Source organism: Leuciscus leuciscus (genome assembly GCF_965113295.1).
Source record: "Leuciscus leuciscus genome assembly, chromosome: 11".
In the NCBI taxonomy this organism is placed as follows: Eukaryota; Metazoa; Chordata; class Actinopteri; order Cypriniformes; family Leuciscidae; genus Leuciscus; species Leuciscus leuciscus.
Genome location: NC_138735.1, coordinates 32136483 through 32160482, shown reverse-complemented (window position 1 = coordinate 32160482; position 24000 = coordinate 32136483). Strand labels below are relative to the sequence as shown.

The 24000-nt window shown below is 37.5% G+C and overlaps 2 protein-coding genes across 3 annotated transcripts in view; one reads left to right on the top strand and one right to left on the bottom strand.

Annotated features, from left to right (window-relative positions):
- Positions 1-2670: 2670 nt before the first annotated feature.
- Positions 2671-20667, bottom strand: ttc21a (tetratricopeptide repeat domain 21A). Its single transcript, XM_082183515.1, has 29 exons — positions 20579-20667; positions 20349-20478; positions 19751-19861; positions 19493-19659; positions 18938-19060; positions 18703-18860; positions 18536-18620; positions 16435-16533; positions 15401-15593; positions 14969-15066; positions 14612-14806; positions 14277-14412; positions 14027-14184; positions 12732-12941; positions 11020-11258; positions 10370-10442; positions 10166-10273; positions 9946-10087; positions 9757-9857; positions 8198-8386; positions 8002-8112; positions 7516-7597; positions 7294-7444; positions 5821-5967; positions 5560-5740; positions 4381-4605; positions 3636-3756; positions 3483-3550; positions 2671-3045 (listed from the first exon to the last, which is right to left on the bottom strand). The coding sequence occupies exons 1-29, from the start codon at positions 20603-20605 to the stop codon at positions 2968-2970; spliced, it is 3906 nt and encodes a 1301-aa protein (XP_082039641.1). The 5' UTR covers positions 20606-20667; the 3' UTR covers positions 2671-2967.
- Positions 20668-21092: 425 nt separating this feature from the next.
- The window catches only part of gorasp1b (golgi reassembly stacking protein 1b), a 5537-nt gene continuing 2629 nt past the window's right edge, over positions 21093-24000 (top strand). For both annotated transcript variants that reach the window (XM_082183214.1, XM_082183213.1), the window contains exons 1-5: positions 21093-21190; positions 22109-22189; positions 22408-22611; positions 23163-23249; positions 23362-23492. In XM_082183214.1, coding sequence (XP_082039340.1) covers positions 21110-21190; positions 22109-22189; positions 22408-22611; positions 23163-23249; positions 23362-23492 — 584 coding nt within the window. In that variant the 5' untranslated portion in view covers positions 21093-21109. The remainder of the gene's footprint in view (positions 21191-22108; positions 22190-22407; positions 22612-23162; positions 23250-23361; positions 23493-24000) is intronic.

The window sequence follows — 24000 nt, the reverse complement described above, 5'->3', positions numbered from 1 at the left end:
CTTCCCCCTCCAATTATTTTTATCTTGCATCATAGATTGACTTCTTTTTTCCCTCTTCATTTTCCTTTTATTGCACTTTCTACAATCTTAACGTGTCCTTGTCGTCCAAACAACTGATATTCAAGAGAATCCAACACTGACATTTCCCTGTGATAAATCCTGGAGGGATTTGTTATCATTTGTTATAATTATTAAAAAAATTACAATTATTTCTGAAAAATATTAGGTTTGATTAAAAAAAATACAATTCATTTCAAATTATCTCTGTTACTTGTCTATTATTTCTTTCTTATCATATATATACACACACACACACACACATTTATTTATACACACATTTATATATATATAAACTTAACGATTAATAAATTTGCCAGCTCTAACATACATAACAATTTGCAACTAGAAAATATAATTTTTTACAAGTACTATTTTATTACAATTATTAATGTATAATTTATAATATATAATTTATAATATATATAATTTCATATATTTTTATAAATTTATATAAAAAAATATTGTATTTTAAATATGTAATTACAAATAAATTTACATTTTACTACTATAATTATAATTTACTAAATAAATATAACTTATAAATAAATACAATTTTATTCTCAGGCATAATAAATAAACACAAAGATGTAATTAGCAATTCCACCACTAAATCATTAGGTAGGAAATGCATCTAAACTGAAATTCGCATTTATTTATTTATTTTTGTGCATTTTTAAGAGATGGAGCAAAACGTTTACTCTTTATGGCTGATGTAAGTGAAACATAACAGCACTGATGTTCATGTGTTCATGACCTCAAGGCTAGATTATTGTAATGCTCTACTGGGTGGCTGCCCTGCACGCTTAATAAACAAACTACAGCTGGTCCAAAACGCAGCAGCTCGAGTTCTTACCAGAACCAGGAAGTATGACCATATTAGCCCTGTTCTGTCAACACTGCATTTGCTCCCTATTAAACATTGTATACATTTTAAAATATTGCTGATTACTTACAAAGCACTAAATGGTTTAGCTCCCCAGTACTTGAGCGGCTCTTAACGCATTATAGTCCTTCACGTCTATTGCGATCTCAAAATTCCGGCCAGTTGATAATACCTAGAATATCAAAATCGACTGCTGGCGGTAGATCCTTCTCCTATTGAGCACCAAAACTTTGGAACAATCTTCCTAACATTGTCCGGGAAGCAGACACACTCTTCCAGTTCAAAGCTAGACTAAAAACACATCTCTTTGATCTAGCATACACATAAAACATTACAGACTTCTATAATTCAATGTTAGGCTGCATAGATTAGGCCAGCCGGAACCGGGAACACTTCCCATAAATCCTGATGTACTTGTTACATCATAAGAAGAATGCTGTCTACGCTAATATTAGTGTCTTTGTTAATCCAAGGTTTACCGCAGTCCGCCGGATCCAGGCCATATCCAGATCTGATGAAGGACCTGCACCTGGACACGATGACAACGCAGTCCTGAAGTCCCAACCAGTCTCTCCCTGTTTACCGCAGTCCGCCGGACCCCGGCCGTATCCAGATCAGATGGTGGACCTCATCAGCCCTGTGAAGGCCTCATCAACACGACCAATCTGACCTCTGACCTGTAACGCTGCCTGGATCATAATCACACACTGTTCGCTCGTTGAACTGAGCGACTGAGTCTGAGTTCTCCCAAGGTTTTTTTCTCCATTCTGTCACTGATGGAGTTTTGGTTCCTTGCCAGTGTTGCCTTGGCTTTTGGCTTGCTTAGTTGGGGACATTTAATATTCAACAATATTATTGATCTGCCTTACTTAAGATGGACGATGACGCAATTTTCTTCTAGAAACAAACTTTGTTGTATTATTTTCATGTTATCACTGTGAAGCTGCTTTGATACAATCTGTATTGTAAAAAGCGCTATATAAATAAACGTGACTTGACTTGACATCTAGAATTAGACTTTTAAAAATGCCGGATTTTAAATATTCTGTCATGGCCTAAAAGAAGGTGGAACCTTTTTCTTCTAAACAGTCGTAAATTACTTCATATTATTACTTACTCATATGTCTATATTGTTACAGAAGTGCATGTCAAATTACCTAAAAATACCTCATAGTGGATTGGCCAATCAGCTCCATTGTTCATGAACTCACTGGCGCCTCCTGCAGGATGACTGAGGAACTGCACCCAATGAACGTCTGAAAGACACACAAATAAGCATACAGGGATAAAAAATAAACTTGGTCACTTTTAGCCATCTATAGTGATAACTGTTTTACAATTTCAAAAATTAATTTAATGGAGAGTGTCATTTTCTACCGTCTTTCTAAAGTCTGTTAAATTAGTTGATGATGAATGGAGAACGTAGTAAAATGAAAATTCACCTTTAAATATTAACTCAACAACATCAACATACTGTATTATAAAGACAAAACAGGAACACTCACCTGTAGCTCTGTGTCCATGAAAATATATGTGGGGTCAAAACACTGATATGCTGTTTCAGATCTTCATAAACTTCATAAATCATAACATTTTATTTTGTCACTGCTATAAAAGTAAGAGAAGGGCTTTCCAGTACAGTTTAAAGGTTTATAAATGTACACACACACAAAACAGATACATACACATTCATACATGCATAAACACATACACATACACTGACACACACACACAGACACACACATACAAACATAAATACATTCACACATATACATACAAATGAGATTTCGTTTGCATCCACACAAATTTGCAGTTCACAAAACATCAGATTTTGTGCTTCAGGAATTTTGGGAGTGACATTTATCAGTGCACTGGATATAACAAATTGCTTAATGTTCTAATCGCAAACATTTCCTATGGCACATAAACATAAAACCTTTAAAACTAATAAACACTTGAACTTGTGTATTATCTCTCTAACTAACATCTCTCAATGTCAGTGTTTCACAGCAGGGGAAATGACATCACAGCCGGAGCGAGAGCTGAGCTCGGGTCAGAACCTCACTGCGGATTTGTGGGTAATCTGGATGCTGATGCAGAACCTGCACAGAACAAACACTGATGACATCAGACACTTTCTGTGGAAGCTTGTTTCCGCCACTGAATGAAAAATAAAAAAGGTAATTGTGACTTCTTTCTCAGAATTGCATGTTAATATCTCGCAATTCTGACTTTATTTCTCACAATTGTTACTTTATATCACACAATTCTGACTTTATAGCACAATTGCGAGATATAAAGTCAGAACTGCATGATATAAAGTCAGGATTATGTAATATAAAGTAACAATTGTGAGAAATAAAGTCAGAATTGCGAGATATAAACTTGCAATTGTGAGAAAAAAAGTTGCAATTATCTTTTAAAATGTTTTATTCTGTGGCTGTAAATGTTTTAGCCCCACCTTACAGAAGAATATCCAAAATATATTCACAAATACATCACATTATAGAAAGACGAAAGAGTTGTGAGGTTCACGCACCTGCCGACACACATCAACAGCCCGCGTGTAATCCCTGCACTTCAGACAGTTGAAGGCGAGGCGGAATCCTGCGGATGAGAGTCCAGAGCAACAGTTGTAAAGGCAGATTATGATGTTCATGCTCTTATTTTCACAGGAATAATAAAGTCCCACCGACTGCAGGATCGACTCTGTTGCTGTACTTCCAGGCCAGTTCATATTGCAGCGCTGCATCTCTGTATCTCAGCTCGTTCTCCATCATCACACCAAGATACTCGTACGCTTTACAACACGACTGAGTGAAAAATGTGTTATTTTAAGCGGAGAAAAGCCAAGCAAAAATAGTTTTTTTTTTTATCTTAGACTGTCTTCTTTTTTTCTTTATTTTCCCCCCAGTTTTATAAGCACATTCTATATTTCTATATATATACACACACACACGTTATATAATATATTATTTTACACTGACTTCACTTTTATTTACTATATTAATATTCCTTATTTACTATTAATTATATTGGCTAACTATGCATTTTTAAAAAGTATCTCAAAACACATTTGTTCACTAGAGCCTTGATTTATTTTATTGTTGCGTTTCATTTTGTTATCTTATTTCTATTATGCATGAATGTATGTTTTTCTTTTCTGTGAATGCACACATGTATTTCTCTTCAGTAAAGCACTTTTGTAAACACTGTTTTTAAAAAGGTGCTTTATAAATAAAGCTTACTTACATATTTACTTGTATTCTCAAGTGTAATAAACACAAAAATATTTTTAGAAATTGCAGATCTAAAACATTAGTATGAACAAATGTGTGTAAACTTCAAAACTTTTTGTGTGCATTTTTAAGACTCAAACAAAGAAGGTAAACTGTTTATTTCTGAGTTCAGTCAATCTAACATGAGCAAACACAAACCTTATTATGCCGTATGCAGCTGTCCAGCAGTTTGTCCACGTGATTGTATTTTCCCATCTTTATGTACATGTCAGCCAAGAGCAGGCAAGCGTTCTCTAAGTGATCCGCGTTTGCATCGGTCCAGTCCATCCGGGTGAGGCGTTTGAGGAAGTTTCTGGCTCTGGGAATCTGTTTCAGCTGAAGGAAAGCTTGAGCCATCGCGAGCAAAGATGCCTCTAACATCAGCTGCAGATCAGGAGAGCATTTCATTCAGAACACACATTAAAACAGAAGTAATGGGAGTGCACCATGCCATGAGTGTGTGTGTGTGTGTGTGAGAGAGAGAGAGAGAGAGAGAGAGAGAGAGAGAGAGAGAGAGAGAGAGAGAGAGAGAGAGAGAGAGAGAGAGAGAGATTGAGTGAGTGAGTGTATATTTTATATAAATATATATATATTAATTTTTCTGTTTTCATCTTAATTTTAGTTAAATTGTTTTACAAAATTTTTTTTATTTATTTTTTTATTACATTTTATAGTTTTTTTATTCATTTTTATTTGAGCTTCAGATTTAGTTAAATGATATTGAGAAATGTTGCCTTGGCAAGAACTATTTTCATATTTTATTGTATTGCAGTTATCATTTATTTTATTTCAAGTTCCTTTTTATGGTTTTAGTGATCACACTGTAGATTAGGGTCCAAATCTCATTAACTAACTATTAACTATGACTTTTCCCTCAAACTCCAAATTACTTCTTATTAATAGTTAGTAAGGTAGTTGTTAGTTCAGGTATTGGGTAAAATTAAGGGATGTAGAATACAGTCACGCTTTAATATGTGCTTTATAAGTACTAATAAACAGCCAATATCCTAGTAATATGCATGCTAATAATCAACTAGTTGATAGTGAGAATTGGACCTTAAACTAAAGTGATACCGTTTTAGTTTTAGTTAACTATAATAATCCTGTAAGAGGTCAATGATGTACGAATCTGCAACATCGAACAATGTACAAAATTCATCCATAAATATAATATGCATAAAGATCATGATTAGTCACTTCCTGAAAAGAAAAACAACACACATCAATGTCAGTGCTTTAGTCTCCAAATGTTAAAGGCTAAATGAAAGCGTTGTCTTGTGTGCGAAACAAGCCTGATATATAACTTTCAGAGACCTAGCAGTGACTATAGCGTCTTACGTTGTTGGTCATCGTGTCTGTGAGCTCCAGCACGGCTCTCTCCACATGTCTGTCCTCTTTACTGTAGATCCGACAGAGGTTGGACAGCAGCCGGAGTTTGTCCTGCTCAGATTTACAGCGCGGGTGAAACATCGACAGCAGATTTTGAGCTGTGCTCAGTCTCATCTCATTCTCTGTCTCGCTGCAGGAGAAACAATCACAGGTAACAGACATGAAGTCATCTGAACATCTGAAAACACAGACTTCATCGGTTCTTCTGACCTCCAGTCCTTTGGTCCTTCATCGAAAACATCCCTGTCAGGGTTCAGGCAGATCTGGACCATCAGTTCTACGGCTGGTTCTCCCCAGTCCCGGTCTCCTCTGGCCCGGTTCAGGTGCGTCAGGGCCTCGGTCACATGGTAGGTGTGCCTGAGGTCAACCATCACACCAACAGCCAATCACTCTCTTATAAAGACCATTGAGAATAAAGGCCTCGTTCACACCAAGAACGATAACTGTATTAGCGTACACACCAGCGGACGATATCGTTCTGTTTATTCTAAGCGCATGCTTAGATGGATTCTGATTGGCTGTTAATTTTTTTTATTGTTCATCATCTGCAAAAAAAAAATTTATTCTGAAAGTGATTCCAACGATATCCATAGAGTCTGTGCCGTTATTGTTATAGCTGTGGTGTGAACTCTGCTATTCTTTATTACTGAAAAAGATTTTTAGAACTATATCTTTATCGTTCGCTTTATAGTTATCGTCCTCGGTGTGAACGGGGCTTAAGAATACTTTGAGCCCATATTTAGAAATAATAATAAATTGCCCTCTATTAGTTAGTCTAGATTAGAAATGAAAACACAGGCAATGAACTTTACATGAACATGAACTTTAGCAAATTACATTTTCTCTCTCTAAAAAAATTCAATGTTCGGAAGAATCTCACAAAATCAGTGAAATGTCTGTCATGTTTTAATTATAAAAAATAAAAAAAATGAATTATTATAAAATTATATAGCACAAGGATAAAAAAAATTAGGAGAATTTTATTATATTTTTTATGAACTTGACACACAAACAAGGTACATTATCTCTTTCTAAAAATTCTCAGAATGTAAAAGTCATCATTTTACCTATAAATAAAAAATAAAATAAAAATATATTAAATTATATAGCACAACATTTTTTTAGCACAATTTAGGACCATTAAGATATTTTATATTTTGTTTTCATGAACTTTGACAAATGACTCACAAACAAATACAATTTTCTAAAAAATGCATCATATTAAGTAATTTTACCTATAAATTTAATGGTAGGAATGAATGAATGAATGACTACATATATATATATATATATACACACACACACACATTTACGTCTTTGTATAGAGAACAAAGAAAAAAACGTAATTCAAAGTCTTTTTTTTATGTTTTGAATTATGTTTGAATTTTTAATTCGAAATTCGAATAAAGACCATTGAGAATAAAGGCCTCGTTCACACCAAGAACGATAACTGTATTAGCGTACACACCAGCGGACGATATCGTTCTGTTTATTCTAAGCGCATGCTTAGATGGATTCTGATTGGCTGTTTATTTTTTTTATTGTTCATCATCTGCAAAAAAAAATTTATTCTGAAAGTGATTCTTAGTTTTTTTCTTAGTTTGAGGTGAAATGGTTAAACTTCATGAGAAACAAACTTCTCTTACCATCTTTAATCTTTTCAATAGACTATTGTTCACTGACCAGAAGTAAAACCCCTTGCAGTAATTAAAGCCCGGTTCTCTGACAGACAGCAGACAGAACTTTTCACACGCCTTAAAAACAGACTGGACGTCGTCTAGTTTCCCCATCCTGCGCAGAATCTGTAGAAGCTTGGCCATGGCATGAAAGTTGTCTACCGTAAATGGAAACAGACATGAAATATTTGAATGTAATAATTATGTTTGAGTTATGTCAGAAACACACCTGGGTTTTGCTCCATTATACAAGCATACATCTTGACTGCTTCCTCTTTTTGGTTCTTCCAAAATAATGTATCAGCCAACAGCTGAGGATAAACCCAAACACACAGACATACAGTCAAAACAGAAATTAGTCAGACACCAGATTTAATTTTTGATATTTTTTTAACTAGTGTGTGCAGGACACTATAGTTCATATAAGTGAGAATAGCAAAATAAAGTAAACTGTGACATATTATACCCCAAAATGCAGTAATGCTCTTTTTACACACAGACTGAACACAATGAAGCATTGCTTGGTGATTGGTTGAGCTAAACTGGTATTATCTAATTGTGTAGTTAAATTTAACAGCTGACAGATATTCAACTAATTCATGTATGAGTTCTTGTCATATTTTATTACCATTTTCTAAACTATAGCGATTAAACTATGATAATGTGAGAAATGTTGAAGGGATTTAATGGCTAAATCTCATTTGGAAAACGATACCATTGAGGCAGCGGTGTGGTTGTGGTTGAGCTGCACGATCTTCCCACACAGTTCCTCGCTATAGTCCAGTTTCTGATGATCATAGTGTAACTGAGCGAGATGAAAGATGATCTGCAGGTGGACAAAATCGAGCATGACAAAATGTGACATAATAAAACATTCCCTCCAAATCTCACAACTACATTCACTGACTGACCTCTTCATTGTCTGGGCTGTGATTTAAAGCGTCTGTATAGCGTTGTTTGGCCATTTCCAGGTCGTGTTTGAGGGTAAACTCATGAGCCCAGTCACAACAGATGGACGATAACAACTTCCTCTCTTCCTCTAATTCCGCTGGATGCTCAGTTGTGACACGGCAAACTACTTTTTGCTGGATATCATGTGCCTGACAGAAGAGCAAAAAGACACTTATATTTGTTTGCACATAAAAAACCTGCCTCAACAATGCGCACACGTTGCAATCCACTTGTTCTTCATGTCAGAAGTAGCACGTTTGCTTTAAATACATCAGAAACTGAACGGGGCATCTTGAGCACTTAACCTTATAGAAAAAAAATAGAAAAAAAATGTCCTTTCCCTCTGAAACATCACTTATCAGGCTTATGCTACTCTGAATAATACCTGAACTTTGTATTTTGAGCACTTCTTGCGTTGTTGTTGCTTTTGCCTCTTTATGATGACTCGCTGAACTTAGTCCTAATTTGTAAGTCGCTTTGGATAAGGGCGTCTGCTAAATGACTAAATGTAAATGTAAATGTTTATTGTCAGGAATTGGTGCGACGCTGTAGACAGCATAACTGATTATAATGGGTTCTATCTGCTTTTGTCGCGTCGAATCGTTTCACAGTTTTAAAGGGGAAAAGAATCGGTCCGACAGAAAACACTTGCCTGAAAACGTTTGTAGTCCGTTACTGACATTATTTCTATGGCTGTGTCCAAAATCGCCTCTTATACCCTTAAATAAGGCACCATTTGAGGGGACAGCCATTTGTAGTGGTGTCTGAAACCATAGTGGACGTTATCGAGTGCACTCATTCAATCCCATAATGCACCGCAATAACAAGTGCACAACCGATGTACGCTCAATGGCTAGAGAATACCCATAATGCACTGTGAGAGTCGCGTGTCGAATGAACTACCGCGTCTGACCAGAAGATGGCGCACACACCTCAAACATCCATCCATCCATCCATTTTTCAACCCGCTGGTCCAATGTGGGTACAGCGTAACATCACACAGGAATAAATTCTGTTTAATTGATTATTGAATTGTTTAATTATGGTTTATACATAAGTTTTCATGACAGAGTTCAAGATAAATCTTTTCATCTTATCCAGTTTGCTAAGTTTCAAATAAATATTAAACAACAAGAACAAACGATTTCATTCACTTCCTCAAGTGAACTATATTAGTGGACTAATGTAGGGAATAGTGAATGAGGGTATAGGATTTCAAACACAGCCTATGATTTAGCTGCGTCACCATGCTACACATTTGCATAATGCCCATCTACTGGCTGCTTGCACTTTTTTTTTTCGTCGTTGAACTGACCAATCAGAACAGACTGGGCTTTTCAGAAAGGCAAAACAGGAACTTAGAGCGTTTCAGGCACAGGGTTGTAGCAGAAATGTACAGTATAAGAAAACATTTTTTCTAACTGTGAATAATGTAAATGTATTCTAGCAGACCCTGAAAACTTGTAAATAAACATATGGGCACCAACCGTTGGATGTAACTTTGAAAATACTCACAAACCTTTTGCACGACGTCCAGAGCGGACTCGTTCTTGGCCCGTAGCACTTTTACTAACACTCGTAAGACTTTTACATCATTCATCATTGTAGTCAATGCAGTAGCTGCAAAAGCAGAGAGAAAATATCAATCTGAGAACAATAATTCCTGTTTCTCGTGGCATTCAGTCATGTTTATTTGAGATGTAAGTACTAGGTTGATGCTCCAAGGCCTTCTCCAGGACCTGCTGAGCTTCCTCCAATCGTTTGAGTTTAAGAAGCAGTTCGGACAGCTCAATACTCAAACAACAGTCCAGCGCATCGGTCTTCAGAGCCGTCTCATAGTAGCTCACCGCCTGAAACATGAGAAACAAACCCTTCCTTTAACTGTTATCAGAGTAAATGTCCTCTGTAAACCTGTAGAAGCCACTTGCCTTGTGATACTCATGAGCCTTCACTAAAGCCTGGCCTATTTTCTTGGCTAATGTGTCTTCAGGGGCAATCTTCTCTACTTCTTGGTAGATCTTGACCGCTTCCTCTGGCTTTAAAAACAAGATATTTGTTGTAGTTCATAAAGATTTTGTGAGATGTTCAGTACGGAGAAGCCAAATGAAAATCCCAGGACATGTAATATATACCTGGTGTATGTTCATGAAGGCATCAGCCAGTAAGATGCTCGTATGAGGTCCTGGAAGCTGCTCACTTATTTCTCTGAAACATTTTTAGCTTAAGATGGCAAGTAAACTTCCACATGCTTTCGCAAAAACATACTTTTTTAAAGATACTAAAGAAGTTTTCTTACAGCTTTAGAGTGAAACTCATGTCACCCATATTTCAAAAGAAATAGTTAAAAGAAATGTTTTTTGTTTTTTTTACATTGTGAAATTATTTTAATAATTATGTTTATTTTACCCCAAATTTAAATTTCTGAATATTTTTGTCAATTATCCTCAATAGTGATTCTCATTACATGGAATAGATTTTTTTTTTTTTTACCTCTAAATGCACTTAAACTTTTGTGAATAAAAAAAGATTTTTAAGATATTTTTAATTAAACAGTAAAAATGACTGTAATCAGCATAAAAAAATTAATAAAAAAAAAAGTAAATATTTCATATTATTCATTTACATATAAATATTAATTTACAGCAGGAAAAGAAATATCACCATTACAATATCTTATTATCATAAAAATAATTTATTCAATTTAAACATTTTCTCTTACGATTTTGAGAAAATGACGTGGACATGACCTGTCACTCATAAACGATGTACGTAGAGTTCTCACCTGTAACATGCTATGTAAAGCTTCTTGTTTCTTTTCCTCTCCAGGTAAATGCGAGCCATCTTCTCGTGGGCTTGGATGTAGGTTGGTTCAGTAGGCAGAATGTTTTGCAGGATGGCCACAGCGGCGTCCACATCATCTCTCCCCAAAGCCAGATCCACATTAGCAAGCATGACACGCGTCTCCTTTGGTGTCCCTTTAAAGAGCAGAATGGCGTCTTGCAGAACTTTAGTGGCCTCGTGCTGAGGGAAGAGAACGTTTCACAGCATTCTTAAGACACCAGAGAGCTCAGAAGGTGCTGGTTGGTTCTAGCCTGGGAAAACCCAGACAACTTCCGGCAAATTTAGATTTGCTCTGCAAGTAGTCTGGCAAAGAGCTCATTCAAGGCCATTTCTAATCCCTCGAAATCGCGGCACCAATCAGAAACGTTGGGGCGGCCTTTACACGATGACGATCGCTCTGATTGGTTTTAGGTCTATCCAATTGCGCTCAGAGGCATTTGAGCGACGTCAGCTGGAGAAGCGCAGCAACTTTTAAATGCATATTAAAATTGCAAACACATGAGGACAGTCTCCATGAAAGACCCACTGGCAGATGAACGTGCTGCTACATTTCTCTCCGAAACGGTAGGAAATTAAATTAGATTTAATAAAGGATTTTAACTGTGACGAGATGATTGACAGGGCAGTTTATGTGACAGGACGCACGCGACAGATCCGTCCGATAAAGATGACGAAGTAGTATGTCCCAGAGCTTGCCTACTTTTTTGCTACACATTCAAAAGTAAATACCTTTTCTTCACAAAAAGAGTACATACTTTTATGGCGTAGTGTAACTTCGGGACGCAGCATATGGCTTTACACGATGACGATCGCTCTGATTGGTTTTAGGTCTATCCAATTGTGCCCAGAGGCATTTGAGCGACGTCCGTTGGTGACGCCCCTTTGGAAATGAGTTATTAATGAAGCTTTGCCAGACCATAACTCAGTTACTACTGAGAATGGTCTGGTTTTAACCAGGCTAGGTTGGTTCAAATGTTTTTTAATCATTTTTGGGTATTCCTTTGGTCAGTGTTGGGGAAAGTTACTTTGTAAAGTAATGCATTACAATATTGCGTTACTCCCTTAAAAAGTAACTAGCAGCTGTTCTGCCATTCTGGATAACGAAAGAATGGGATACAGGAGAAAAAAGTTTAACATTTCTTTACCAATAAAAACAAAAAATCTATAGCCATTTTTGCTTATGGTGTAACTGAATCATCGAAGGTCAGAAGCAAGTATATTGGTCAATAAAGTGAGATTAAATGCATAAAAATGTATGTTTTATTTAACATATTTAGTTATTGGAGGTTTGCATAGAATTCTGATTCTGCATTTCACTGATTTATTAATTTTGAGAAATACTGAATCTTTTTTTGTGTGCAAGTGAGAGTAAATGCTCACATTTAGTCTAGAACTACAATAACCATCATGTTCACACACAACGTCTCTGCACTTCGATTTGTCTCAATATGAGGACAAGAGAGCTGTCAGTCAAGAAATGGGAAAACAATGTAATCTGCGTTACTTATTTGAAAAAGTAACTCAGATATTTTGTTGTAAATTTTAAAATGCGTTACTTTACTAGTTACTTGAAAAAGTAATCTGATTACATAACTCAAGTTACTTGTAATGAGTAACTCCCAACACTGCCTTTGGTGAATGTGCAGACTGAACCTGTTGTCCGTTGAGTCTCAGGGCCTCTGTGAGCTCCAGGTACACAGACACCCGCTCACTGCTGGAGACTGAAGACTGTGGGCCCTCTGAGGGTCTGCGGACCCCTGCCATGTTCATTGTGATGTTCAGGCACTGAATAGCGTTCTTCAGGTCTCCAGACCTCAGCAGAGCACGAGATTTGAGCAGATTGAACTGGACTCGATCTCGAACCTGTAAAAGACAAATCACAGACATGAGCTCAAGATATAAACACACAAACACCGGAGGTCTAGTTACACTACCGTTCATAAGTTCATAAAGAAATTCATACTTTTATCTAAATCCCTTTAAGACATAAGATTTCGCTGGGCGGCCATCTTTGAAACGCCGCTCGGGCATGCAAGTGCAGCTCCTATCTCTTTGAATGGGGAAACATCAAATTCTCCTAAACTGTTCGCCAAGCTTACGATTGAATTTCATATTTGAAATCTCCAATGAAATCTGATAACTGTCTCATCCATTTTGTTTCTAAACGCTCGAATCATGACAGAAAACAAAAAATGTCAGGCTGGAACAAGCTAATGCGCAAGCGCAGTGAAAGTGTGCGTATGACAGTTTCTATAGAAACTAGAACTTCTGCGATGACTTTACCAATCAGTGATTGGCTCTGATTTAGAAGGCGGGACTTATTCCGCCATATAGAGCATTGCACTTTTCCCCATTCAAAACAATAGTAGAAACGCATGTTGTGTTATTCTATAGTCTTTGCTTTTATGCAGCAAGGACACATTATATTGAAGTCAAAAGTGACAGAAAAAAAAAACCTTCCATTTGAAATCTAATGGTCAGAGAGATAGTAATAATAGTCATGAACAACTAGTGGACTTCAAGCAATGCATGGATGGCAATGCTTTTAACAGAGGACTTAATGGCTAAAAACAAAACAACAGTGCTCGCATGAATAACCTACTACTGAGATATTTTCTGATTATGCTTTTGCTTTATAACTTATGTATGTAAATAATTTTGAATAAAGTTTTTTTTTTTTGCATCTGTAATCAAATGGTATATTTTCTTTATCCTTTTTAGTATTGTTATTATTACTTTTGTTATCAGTATTGTTATTGTATTTTCTTTCTAAAAGCCTCCTGTGGACAGGTGTTGAAAATTAGCATGTGTGCTAAAACACCCAAGCAAATGAATATGGTTCGTCCATGTCAAATAAAATAAAAACAAAGGGGGTAAAAAGGCTTCTCCACATACAGTGCATTTCACACAAGAAAAAAACACTGTACTTGACTGAACAAAACTTTGACCTGGAAGTTGATGCTGACTCCAGCCTCCAGGCAGCTCAGACACGAGCCGTGGTCTCCAGCCTTCAGGTGCAGTCGGGCCTGCAGAAGGTGGATCTCCGGCACGGTCGGCTCACTCTCCATGCACAGGTTCAGAAGCTTCTGGGCTGTCCTCTGATCGCCTGCAGAGGCATTCTGGGATTGTTATCACTGCAGCGTTTATCATAACCTCAAGGTGACGCATTTAAATGTTCCTCTATCTCGACACACTTGCCTAGAAGGAACTTGACGTAGGCCATATAATAACAGCTCGCTGACATGCCAGGAATGGCTTTGACGATCGTTTCTAAGATCATATTTGCGTGTTTGAGCCAAAATGGTGGAGTTTGTCCAGGAATGAGGAGAAAATCCTGTGAAATCACACACAAAAAAAACAACTAATTGACTAATTCCAGAAGTAAAAATCCTCTTTTCTTACATTTGCATTCATGCAAGATTCCTTTATCTAAAGGGACTTACACTGGATTACATTTTTATCAGTTCTTGTATTCCCTGGTAATCGAACCCAGGACCTTGATTTTGCTAATGAATTGATATAGGATATAATACCTGCTTGGACTCCAGGTGCATGCGCACTATTCGCAGGAGGAAATTGAGGTCGAGCATCTGCAGGTATTCAACACCATAATTTAAGCCACGGAGAGCAGAGAAATGAAGCTCTGCGGAGTCTTTCAGAAACTGTATCACCGCCTCCTCGTCTGCTTTCTGCTTCCTGGACAAAATGGCCTTCAGCAGAGCAACTTCCTGTTTAATCAAACATATGTTCATCACAGTTACACTACACTACTAAAGGCTTAATCAGGGTTAATTATTACACATTTCTTGAATACGGTCTAATGCCACTACTAAACGTGTGTAATAAGAAGAGAGTCTGTTTATAGAAACTGTTATTTTTCAGCTTTTTACCGCTACGTTTCCAAGAGACTCCTGCACTTCGCAGAAGAACGCGAGCTGTTGGGCGGCTTCTTCAAGCTGATCACACATCAGCTGGCATCTGATCGTGCCTATGAAGATAAAAATATGTCAATGCATAGATTTATATGTCTATACTATAGCAACATTTGGAACTTAACAGATTTTAAATGAAGCCTGTTTTCGGACTATTAAGATTTTTTTTTGCAACTGGACAATTTAAATGACAATTAAAAACATATTCCATCAAATCCACGTTACAAAACTCTCCTTCTTATTACTGTTATAGCATAATGAAACAATATATTTGTTACAGTTTGTCAACAGTTAATACAAATAAAAGAGTTTATTGTTAGTTCATGTCAGCCCAGTTTGACATTGCATTAGTGATGATAATGTTGCTGCCTGGATGTGACGATACTGTACCTACTAATGCAGATGTGCATTTGGGGTCTGTTTTCAGTGCTGTAGAGTAGCATTTATGAGCGTCTTTATTCTTGTCTTGGAGACTGAGCAGATCGCCGAGCTCACAGAGGACATCAGACGCCGCTGGTGCTCGTGATGAAACCCGACGCACAAACACAGTCAGCATCTGAAGGATCTCGGTGTTGTGTCCGCACTGCAGTGGGGGAGAACGAGTATGGAGCTTTTCAAAGACTATACTGTAATAATCAGGATGGATATTATTATTATTATAATATCTATAATATTATAGTTATATATTTGTATTTGTTGTTTTTACTATTGGTAAATCTGTTATACTTTACAGCTACTCTCTGGTTTATATTCACTGGTTGCTTCCATTCCCTCACTTAGATACATTTACATTTACATTTACACACACACACACACACACACACACACACACACACACAGGAATTATCAGAATTGACTTTTGTTGGCTGTAAGCAGAGGTGTAAAATCCAGGGGTCAGAAAGTAAAAGTCCTGGAATATGTTTATTCCACCCATGAACTCCTCCAGCTGATTTCACTAATTAGTTCTCCTGGCTAAAAAACTGTGCTAATTAGCAAATCCAGGTGATTGGAACAAAATACTGAGGACGACTTTTACTTTCTGAACCTGGACTTTACAACTCTGGCTGTAAGTTTGTTTGTCCTGTTTATTTTGTATATTAGCACATGTATATAGTGTCACAATTTGTTTTTGCATAACTACAATAAAAATAAATAAATAATACTAAATAAATAAATAATCAGGACGGAGAGATTAGTCTCAAGCCAGTGAAACAAGCTCCAAATCAAAAACTAATAGCTCTGAAACAACCCTAGGGCAAGAAGTATCATGGAAACAGACACTTAGGGATGCACAAAACCCCTGTGAGGACGGTGTGTGTTCAGTGCTAAAGTGTAATAAACAAGCCTGGTCTATTAACACATTAGCACTGACAGTGTATAAGCAGACGCGAATGTTTAGTGATTATATTGAGAGTGATTCGCACCAGTCGGCTGATGGGTGCTGTGATGTCCAGATGCAGGCTGGGATTACTGGGCTCAGAGATCTCAACTGCATTCATTAAAGCTTGAAGACGCTCTTTCACCTGAAATACACAATGGAATAACATTTGTGGGTCATAGACTAATAAGAGTGTCTAAGATAAAAGGAAAAGGAAGCTTACATTTTTTTAAATATGGTTTTCAGTCTTAGGGTATGTTTACACAACAGCATTTCCCTTTGCGTGTAGACTAGGGTGACCATATTTAAGTTTTCAGAAAACAGGACGGGGGCGTGGTTTGGGGAGGCGTGGTTAAGGGATGGGGGGTGTGGTTTGGGGGAGGCGTGGTTAAGGGATGGGGGCGTGGTTTGGGGAGGCGTGGTTAAGGGTGGGGGCGCGGTTAAGGGTGGGGGCGTGGTTAAGGGTGGGGGCGTGGTTGGGGGGTGAATGCAACTTTAATACATAAAGTAATACATCCTTTCCATTCAATGTTTGGCCCGCAACAATAGAATACTATTAAAAAACATTTTTTTTTTTGCTTTTAACACCTTTTACATGACACTATTTATTTTCATGGCCATAGGTTAAAAATCTACTACTAAAATAAAAAATCTACTACACTATTTCAGTAAAAAAACTATTTCAATCCTCCTGATGTTCTCTTGTAGCCTATACTTTCCTTATGTGGGCTTCTAGGTCGCTAGCACCTTTATTTGACACTGACACGTACGTGCCAGCTTTGCAGGTCATGCATTCTGCTTTACACAGATCCCGACCGAAACGAAAACACGGGAATTTTCTCTGTAAATCATCTGTGAATTACATTTGGGCTTTTTTTTTTACGCTGTTAGCTACTTACATCTTATCTCACACTGGACCGTAAACTGAAGAGTCGAGTCACGCTGCTAAAATTCTGTGAACGTAACGTCCACCTACTTTGATTTGATTGGTCATTTCAAATATTCTGACATTGACGAGCAGTGACAGACCAATGAGGCAGAGATGAACACACACACACACACACACACACACACACACAGGCCTCTGTATTCTGACGTGCTCTCTGCTTGCCGCTGCGGATTGACGAACGCGCTGATTATAACAAGACGGGGAGAAGCCTAAGCCGGTTTCATATGTGTTGTGTGCAAAAGCAAGCATGTATTTAAAGTACACGCTTAATGGCCCAATGAAAAATAATGAAAACCAGGACATTTTCATCACTTTATAAAAAACAGCCAGGACAGCCAGGACGTGAAAACAGGAAATGTCACCCTAGTATAGACGACAACATTGTCAAAACAATCTAAAAACGCTCTATTCTGATGCCAGGCCAGTAGATGGCGATGTCACTTTGTAAAGAAACTACGCGCTTTTAAAGAACACGTTACACGCATGTGCATGACGTCACAGTTGTTACAAATATGTGTTTTTGTAGTTTATACGGAGATGATAAAAAGTGTAGATGAACAGCCAAAACGCATAAAAAGTTTTCTGTTTTTAGTTGAAAACTGAAAAATATAATATTTGTATTCATGTTGATTTACAGCATTTTTGAAAAAAGTTCATGCCATTTTTAAAGTCCCCCAGTAGTCAATAATTGTATCCCTTAAAACTCACCTTTAAATCACCAAAATGACAACAAAAAAAATCATCATGTCTTAAAATATCTTGACTGTAACTCGACACCCTCGCCTCATTTAGTATGCACGGTTCTATGAATATGCGAATGAGCCCCGCCTCCACTCACTCACTCAGCTCAGAGATCCACTGGTTGACGATCACACGTTGATCTGATTGGTTACAAGGTAGTTTGTGACGTCAGAAACACCAGCGATTTCAAAGCGTGTGTTTGAGACTGTCTTTGGTTCACTGCAGTTTTAAGGAGGAAATACTCAGCAATGCTGTCGACTTATGAACTTACACATGGTTTGTCTTAAAGCATATTAAAAAACACGATATAGACACATAAACAACATTAAAAGCTGGATTCTCACCACAGGGGGACTTTAATAATAAGTGCTTTCATAAGTATTAGAGTGGTATAAACGATTTAATTCAGTTTTTAAATAGTCCATTTACACTTAAAAATTAAAATAAACAGAATTACCATCTCCATATTTCCATCCTTAGCCGCCGCGATAACAGTCATCATTTGAAGAGCTTTCAGATCATGCCTGTCTCTCTCCAGAACTCTACACATTTCAAGCAAAGTCACTGAATAACGTCTAAAACTACCTATTCACATAAAAGCTCAGAGGAACAGTGAACACACACCTCCGGGCGACGTCCTCGGTTTGATCCCAGTCACGCAGAGACATGAACACCTTCATCTTCACCACGAGCGCCGGGCTGAAGTCTGGATGAGAGACTATGATCTGATTGGCAATGTCAAGAGCGCACTGCTCATTCTGCTTCGCCATGAAGAACTCGATCTGCACGTCAAAGAAACAGTTTAGTCCCTGTAAGATTCAAAATAGATCATCCGTTTGCTTGTAAAGACAGGTTTTACTTTTCCCATGAGTCCGAATAAATTTCCCGTGTCCTGAACACCGCTGTCAAAGTAACGTATAGCCTGATGTCTGTTCTCTCCCGTGTCAGAGGTCAACACAATCCAGCCCTTGAGAATAAGCCCCTGGTAATAAAGAAAAACAAGTTGTGGCTTTGTGTTTAGTGCAAACCAGCAAGTTTGAATGCAATTTTCCAACTACGCTCTTGCAATCGCAATGTTTAAGGTCTTAAACAAGGCATCTTACATTTAAGTTAGTGATGCACGATATATCGGCCACCATATCGGTATCGGTAAAATTATAATGAGAACATTGTAATTATGTGCTTGGGACACGGCTTTTAATGGTAAGACTTTTGTTTTTGTAATCAGGCTCTCAAAAATTATATAAAAATTTGGATTCAGATTTATCGGCCAAGATATCGGTTATCGGCTTTCAAATATAAAGAATTATCGGTTATCGGTATCAGCCAAAATGTTCATATCAGTGCATTTCTAATTTCAGTGTCGACTCCTCACGTCCAAACATTCATTGATCGATCAGAAAGCCGTGCAAACCTCTGGTGACGTATCATTGAGTTTCAGCATCCTTTTGACGCATGTTTTTGCTTTGTGGTTCAGCTCCAGGATCCAGTAAAGCAGCGCTGCGTAATACAACGCTCTGTCACCGGCTGTGGATCCAGACAGCTTCAGGTCGGAGTTCAGCTCATTCACAGCATCTCGATCTCAAGTGGACACACAGAAAGACACACATTATCCCTGAATCAATGTTTCATTCGGTTCAGTGTATGTCCTGAGCGGCTGGGTCAGAGTTACCAATGGTTTCGCAACGTTTGTGTGCGCACATGAGAGCTACTGTTGAGCACAGAGACAGATGTGGATGATCTTTCAGCTGGACGAGCTCTCGCAAAGCCTCTTGAATGTGACCTGCGATGTATGTGCATGAGCCTTCATCATCATTATCATCATTATCAACTATCAGCCATCATATAACATTATACTTTCATAGTCATCAACAACTATCATATATACATAAATAAGGAAAGTAGGGAAAATGGAAACACTCAAAATAAAGGTTCTTTATAGACCTTATTCAGAGCAGCGCCATGATGACGGGTGTGACAACAGCCCGTTTGAAATCAAAAATGGCGCTGCTGTGAATAAGGTCTACTATCGACGGTTTCATGAAGAAACTTTAACATCCATTAAACCCTTCCATTACACAAAAGGGAGGTTCTTTAACGAGGAAAAAAAGGTTCTTTAGATTTTTTAAATGCTCTTCATACTAAGAAAAATTGTTATTTTAACATCAGGCTTTTTTGAGGAACTAAAACGGATCTTCTATGGTATGGCTCTCCCCCTTTTGAAAACTTTATTCATAATAATACATACATAAAGTCATACTTTAGCCTACCTTCCATCAGAGTTGCGCAAGCTTTGAAGAAACGAAGCACTGGATCATCATTATACAACTTTAAATTATTCACAGCTGTATTTATGGCATGTCTGAAGCATTTCTCCCTCAAATAATATATAATTAACGGCTGTTGAAGCAAACATCAGTCATTATAGCAGTTCACTAAATGTAGGTTTCCATTCAAATATGATCAAAAAAATGACCGAACATATGAAATCAAAACTTACCAAACATGTTTTATCGTTTTCTGACATATTTTTTCCCCGGATAATTAAACTAATCCGAGTTATAATAACGTTAGCGGCATCAAACAGCACCTGTGATTTAAAATAACGGAAATCTGTCGTTGCTAGACACCTGCACAGGAATAATAATCAAACACAGATACCGCCGCCTGTGTTATCGATTCCTAGCGATCTTCAAAGATTGATTACTCACGTCTGTTTAAATAACACTACGGTGTCGAATTTACAAATCGTGATGTTGTTTTATATCACTTTATTTGTATCCTTATCCGTTTTCGTCTCGTTAATGTTTGAGTTAAATAGAAAGAGTAAAAAAAAAAAAAAAAAAAAAAGCGAACGGACGAATCCTACTATGGCGAAGGCTGGATGTCACGAGTCGCTCAGACAGAAGTCTACGTTGATTGGCTAAAAGCAGACATCTGAATGAATATTAACGATAAACTTCAGGAAGGTTACTAAGCAACGTCCTCATGTACTGATCAATATTCATGAGCTTCGCTTCGCTGTAGTAGGATGGGTGTTCGTACGTCGCAGTTCATGATGGGTTTGATCCAGAGCGTGTTTGCTGCAGAGAGCGGGTATCACGTGCACGCGGTGAGTGCGACATTAACAGCTGTTTTACTCAGTATTGCATTTAGTTAGACATCGAGGAATAAAGACATAAGGTTTGATAAAGTAAATAACATATGACCTTAAGGTTTGTCAAGCGTGTTTTATAGTGTCACAGCATTTTAAAATCCAAAATCTAGGGATGTGTAAAGGTTTCCTCGAATTCTGTGTTTATTAGAGTAATTATCGCAATATTGTCACTTGGAAAAATAGGGGTCTTAAAATCCTATAGGATTTTCCTTTAAAAAGATTACCAAGATCCTTCTGGATCAGTTCCAAATTATGGCAAATTCAAATATAACTTTTGTTTGTCATAATTTTGACTTTTTAATCTCTTGTTCATAAGTATGACAAGATTTTGACTGACTTATAATTATGACTTCGACTTATGAGTAGGGATGCACGATATATCGGCCACCATATCGGTATCGGCCCTATAAGACAATATGGCCGATATATTAAAGCCATAATATAATAATTTCTTTCAGTTGAGACACTTCAGATGTTCAACATGATGGTTTTGAATTGCTTTAAATATGATTGGAATAACTTCAAAAATAAAAAGGAAAATACATTTAAGTGCGCATTTTAACGCAAGTCTGACATATAAGCTACATAAAATTATAATGAGAACATTATAATTGTGTGCTTGGGACACGGCTTTTAATTGTGAGACTTTTGTTTTTGTAATCAGGCTCTCAAAAATTATATAAAAATTTGGATTTAGATTTATCGGGCAATATATCGGTTATCGGCTTTCAAATATTGCGAATTATCGGTTATCGGTATCGACCAAAATTTTAATATCGGTGCATCGCTACTTATGAGTGTCAATTTCGTCATAATTATGATTTACACAACCATCATGTGCTTTCTTCCATAATCTTCTGCTTTAATTCCCAGATCCAGGAGAATTCTCCAGCAGAACGAGCCGGTCTGGAGCCCTTCTTTGATTTTATTTTGTCTATTGGACACACCAGACTGGTGAGATGTAAACTCCTAAATCTCTGACCATTGCAGACGCGTCACACTAAAAATGATGAGTCAGAACCAGAAGTCACAAATCATAATGATGATGATGATAATCTGAATAACTCCTTGCATACTTTACGCTCTGATGTCAAACTGAGAGCCTAAAGCGTGTGTGTGTGTGTGTGTGTGTGTGTGTGTGTGTGTGTGTGTGTGTGTGTGTGTGTTATCAGAATAAAGAGAGCAGCACGCTGAAGGACCTCCTGAAGGCTAATGTGGAGAAGCCGGTGAAGCTGGAGGTTTACAGCAGTAAAGTGATGAGGATCCGAGAGCTGGAGGTCGTTCCCAGTAACATGTGGGGCGGTCAGGGTTTACTGGGGGCCAGCGTCCGGTTCTGCACTTTCCAAGGGGCCAATCACAACGTCTGGCATGTGCTGGTGAGATAAAAAAAAGATTTTAAAAGTCCAATTGAGTCCAAAAGTCTCAGACCCCTATTGAAAATTATTTAATAATTAATATTAAAGTATGCAATATAATGCTAGTTAATAGAAATATGCATGTTAGTTTACATTGTGTGTACTAAATTTAAAATAGCACATTTTAATCTTTAAAATGTATTAGTAAATGTTGAGATTAACGAACAAAGATGAATAAATGCTGTTTATTCTTAGTTCACATTATCTAATGTACTTAAAGTCCCCCTGTAGTCAATCATTTTAATCCTTAAACCTCATCGTTGATCACCAAAATGACATATTTAAAGGTTTTTTCCTTGGAAAAAAAAAAGTGGGAAGCTATTCTGATTCAAGATTACCAGGATCATGATTAAAAATAATAATAATAATAATGATGTGCACAGATGAATCATTCAGAATAAACTGCATTGTTCATGGTGACTAAGACGTTTAGTACATACGCTGTATGTTTATTTTCCCAGGCCATTGTTTGTTTCATTGGTTTTAATTGACTTAGTCTAATGTTGTTTCAGGATGTGGAAGCGAACTCACCCGCTGAACTGGCGGGACTGAAGCCTTATTCAGATTACATTGTTGGCGCAGATCAGGTGTTGCAGGAAGTAAGATGTGTTTATCAGCCGATCGAAGCCGGTTTGGTACAGAATCACACTGAAACACTGCATTTGAATATGAATGTAAAGTTGACGTGAAATCACACGTTAATTTTTGCAGTCGGAGGATTTCTTTTCGCTGATCGAGGCGTCTGAGGGGAAAGCGCTGAAGCTGCTGGTGTATAACACACGCTGTGACCGCTGTAGGGAAGTGATGATCACTCCTAATGGAGCGTGGGGCGGAGAGGGAAGGTACGTCCATCAGCACAACTGCCTGAAGTCAATTAATACATTCAGAATACAGTCCAAATTATGCTTTTGTTATGCTTTTCTTTTTGCATTACTTGGAAAGCACTTAATAATCATAGAACTATTATGCTATTTTAAAGGTTCTATTTTAAACGAGTCTCCCACGACAGGTTTACATGCATCCAAGGTCAAAAAACACGTTCATATTATCATAATATCCATTGCAACATCAGCTCTTTTCTCACAGCGTCTGAAACGCTTCGTTTGAAGATTCAGTCTCTCTAAACCCCGCCTCTCTGAGAGCTGCTCTGCTCTGATTGGTCAGATGGCCCAGTCTGTTGTAATTGGTCTACTCTGCTCTGATTGGTCAAATAGCCCAGTCTGTTGTGATTGGTCTACTCTGATTGGTCAGATGATCCAGTCTGTTGTGATTGGTCTACTCTGATTGGTCAGATGGCCCAGTCTGTTGTAATTGGTCTACTCTGCTCTGATTGGTCAAATAGCCCAGTCT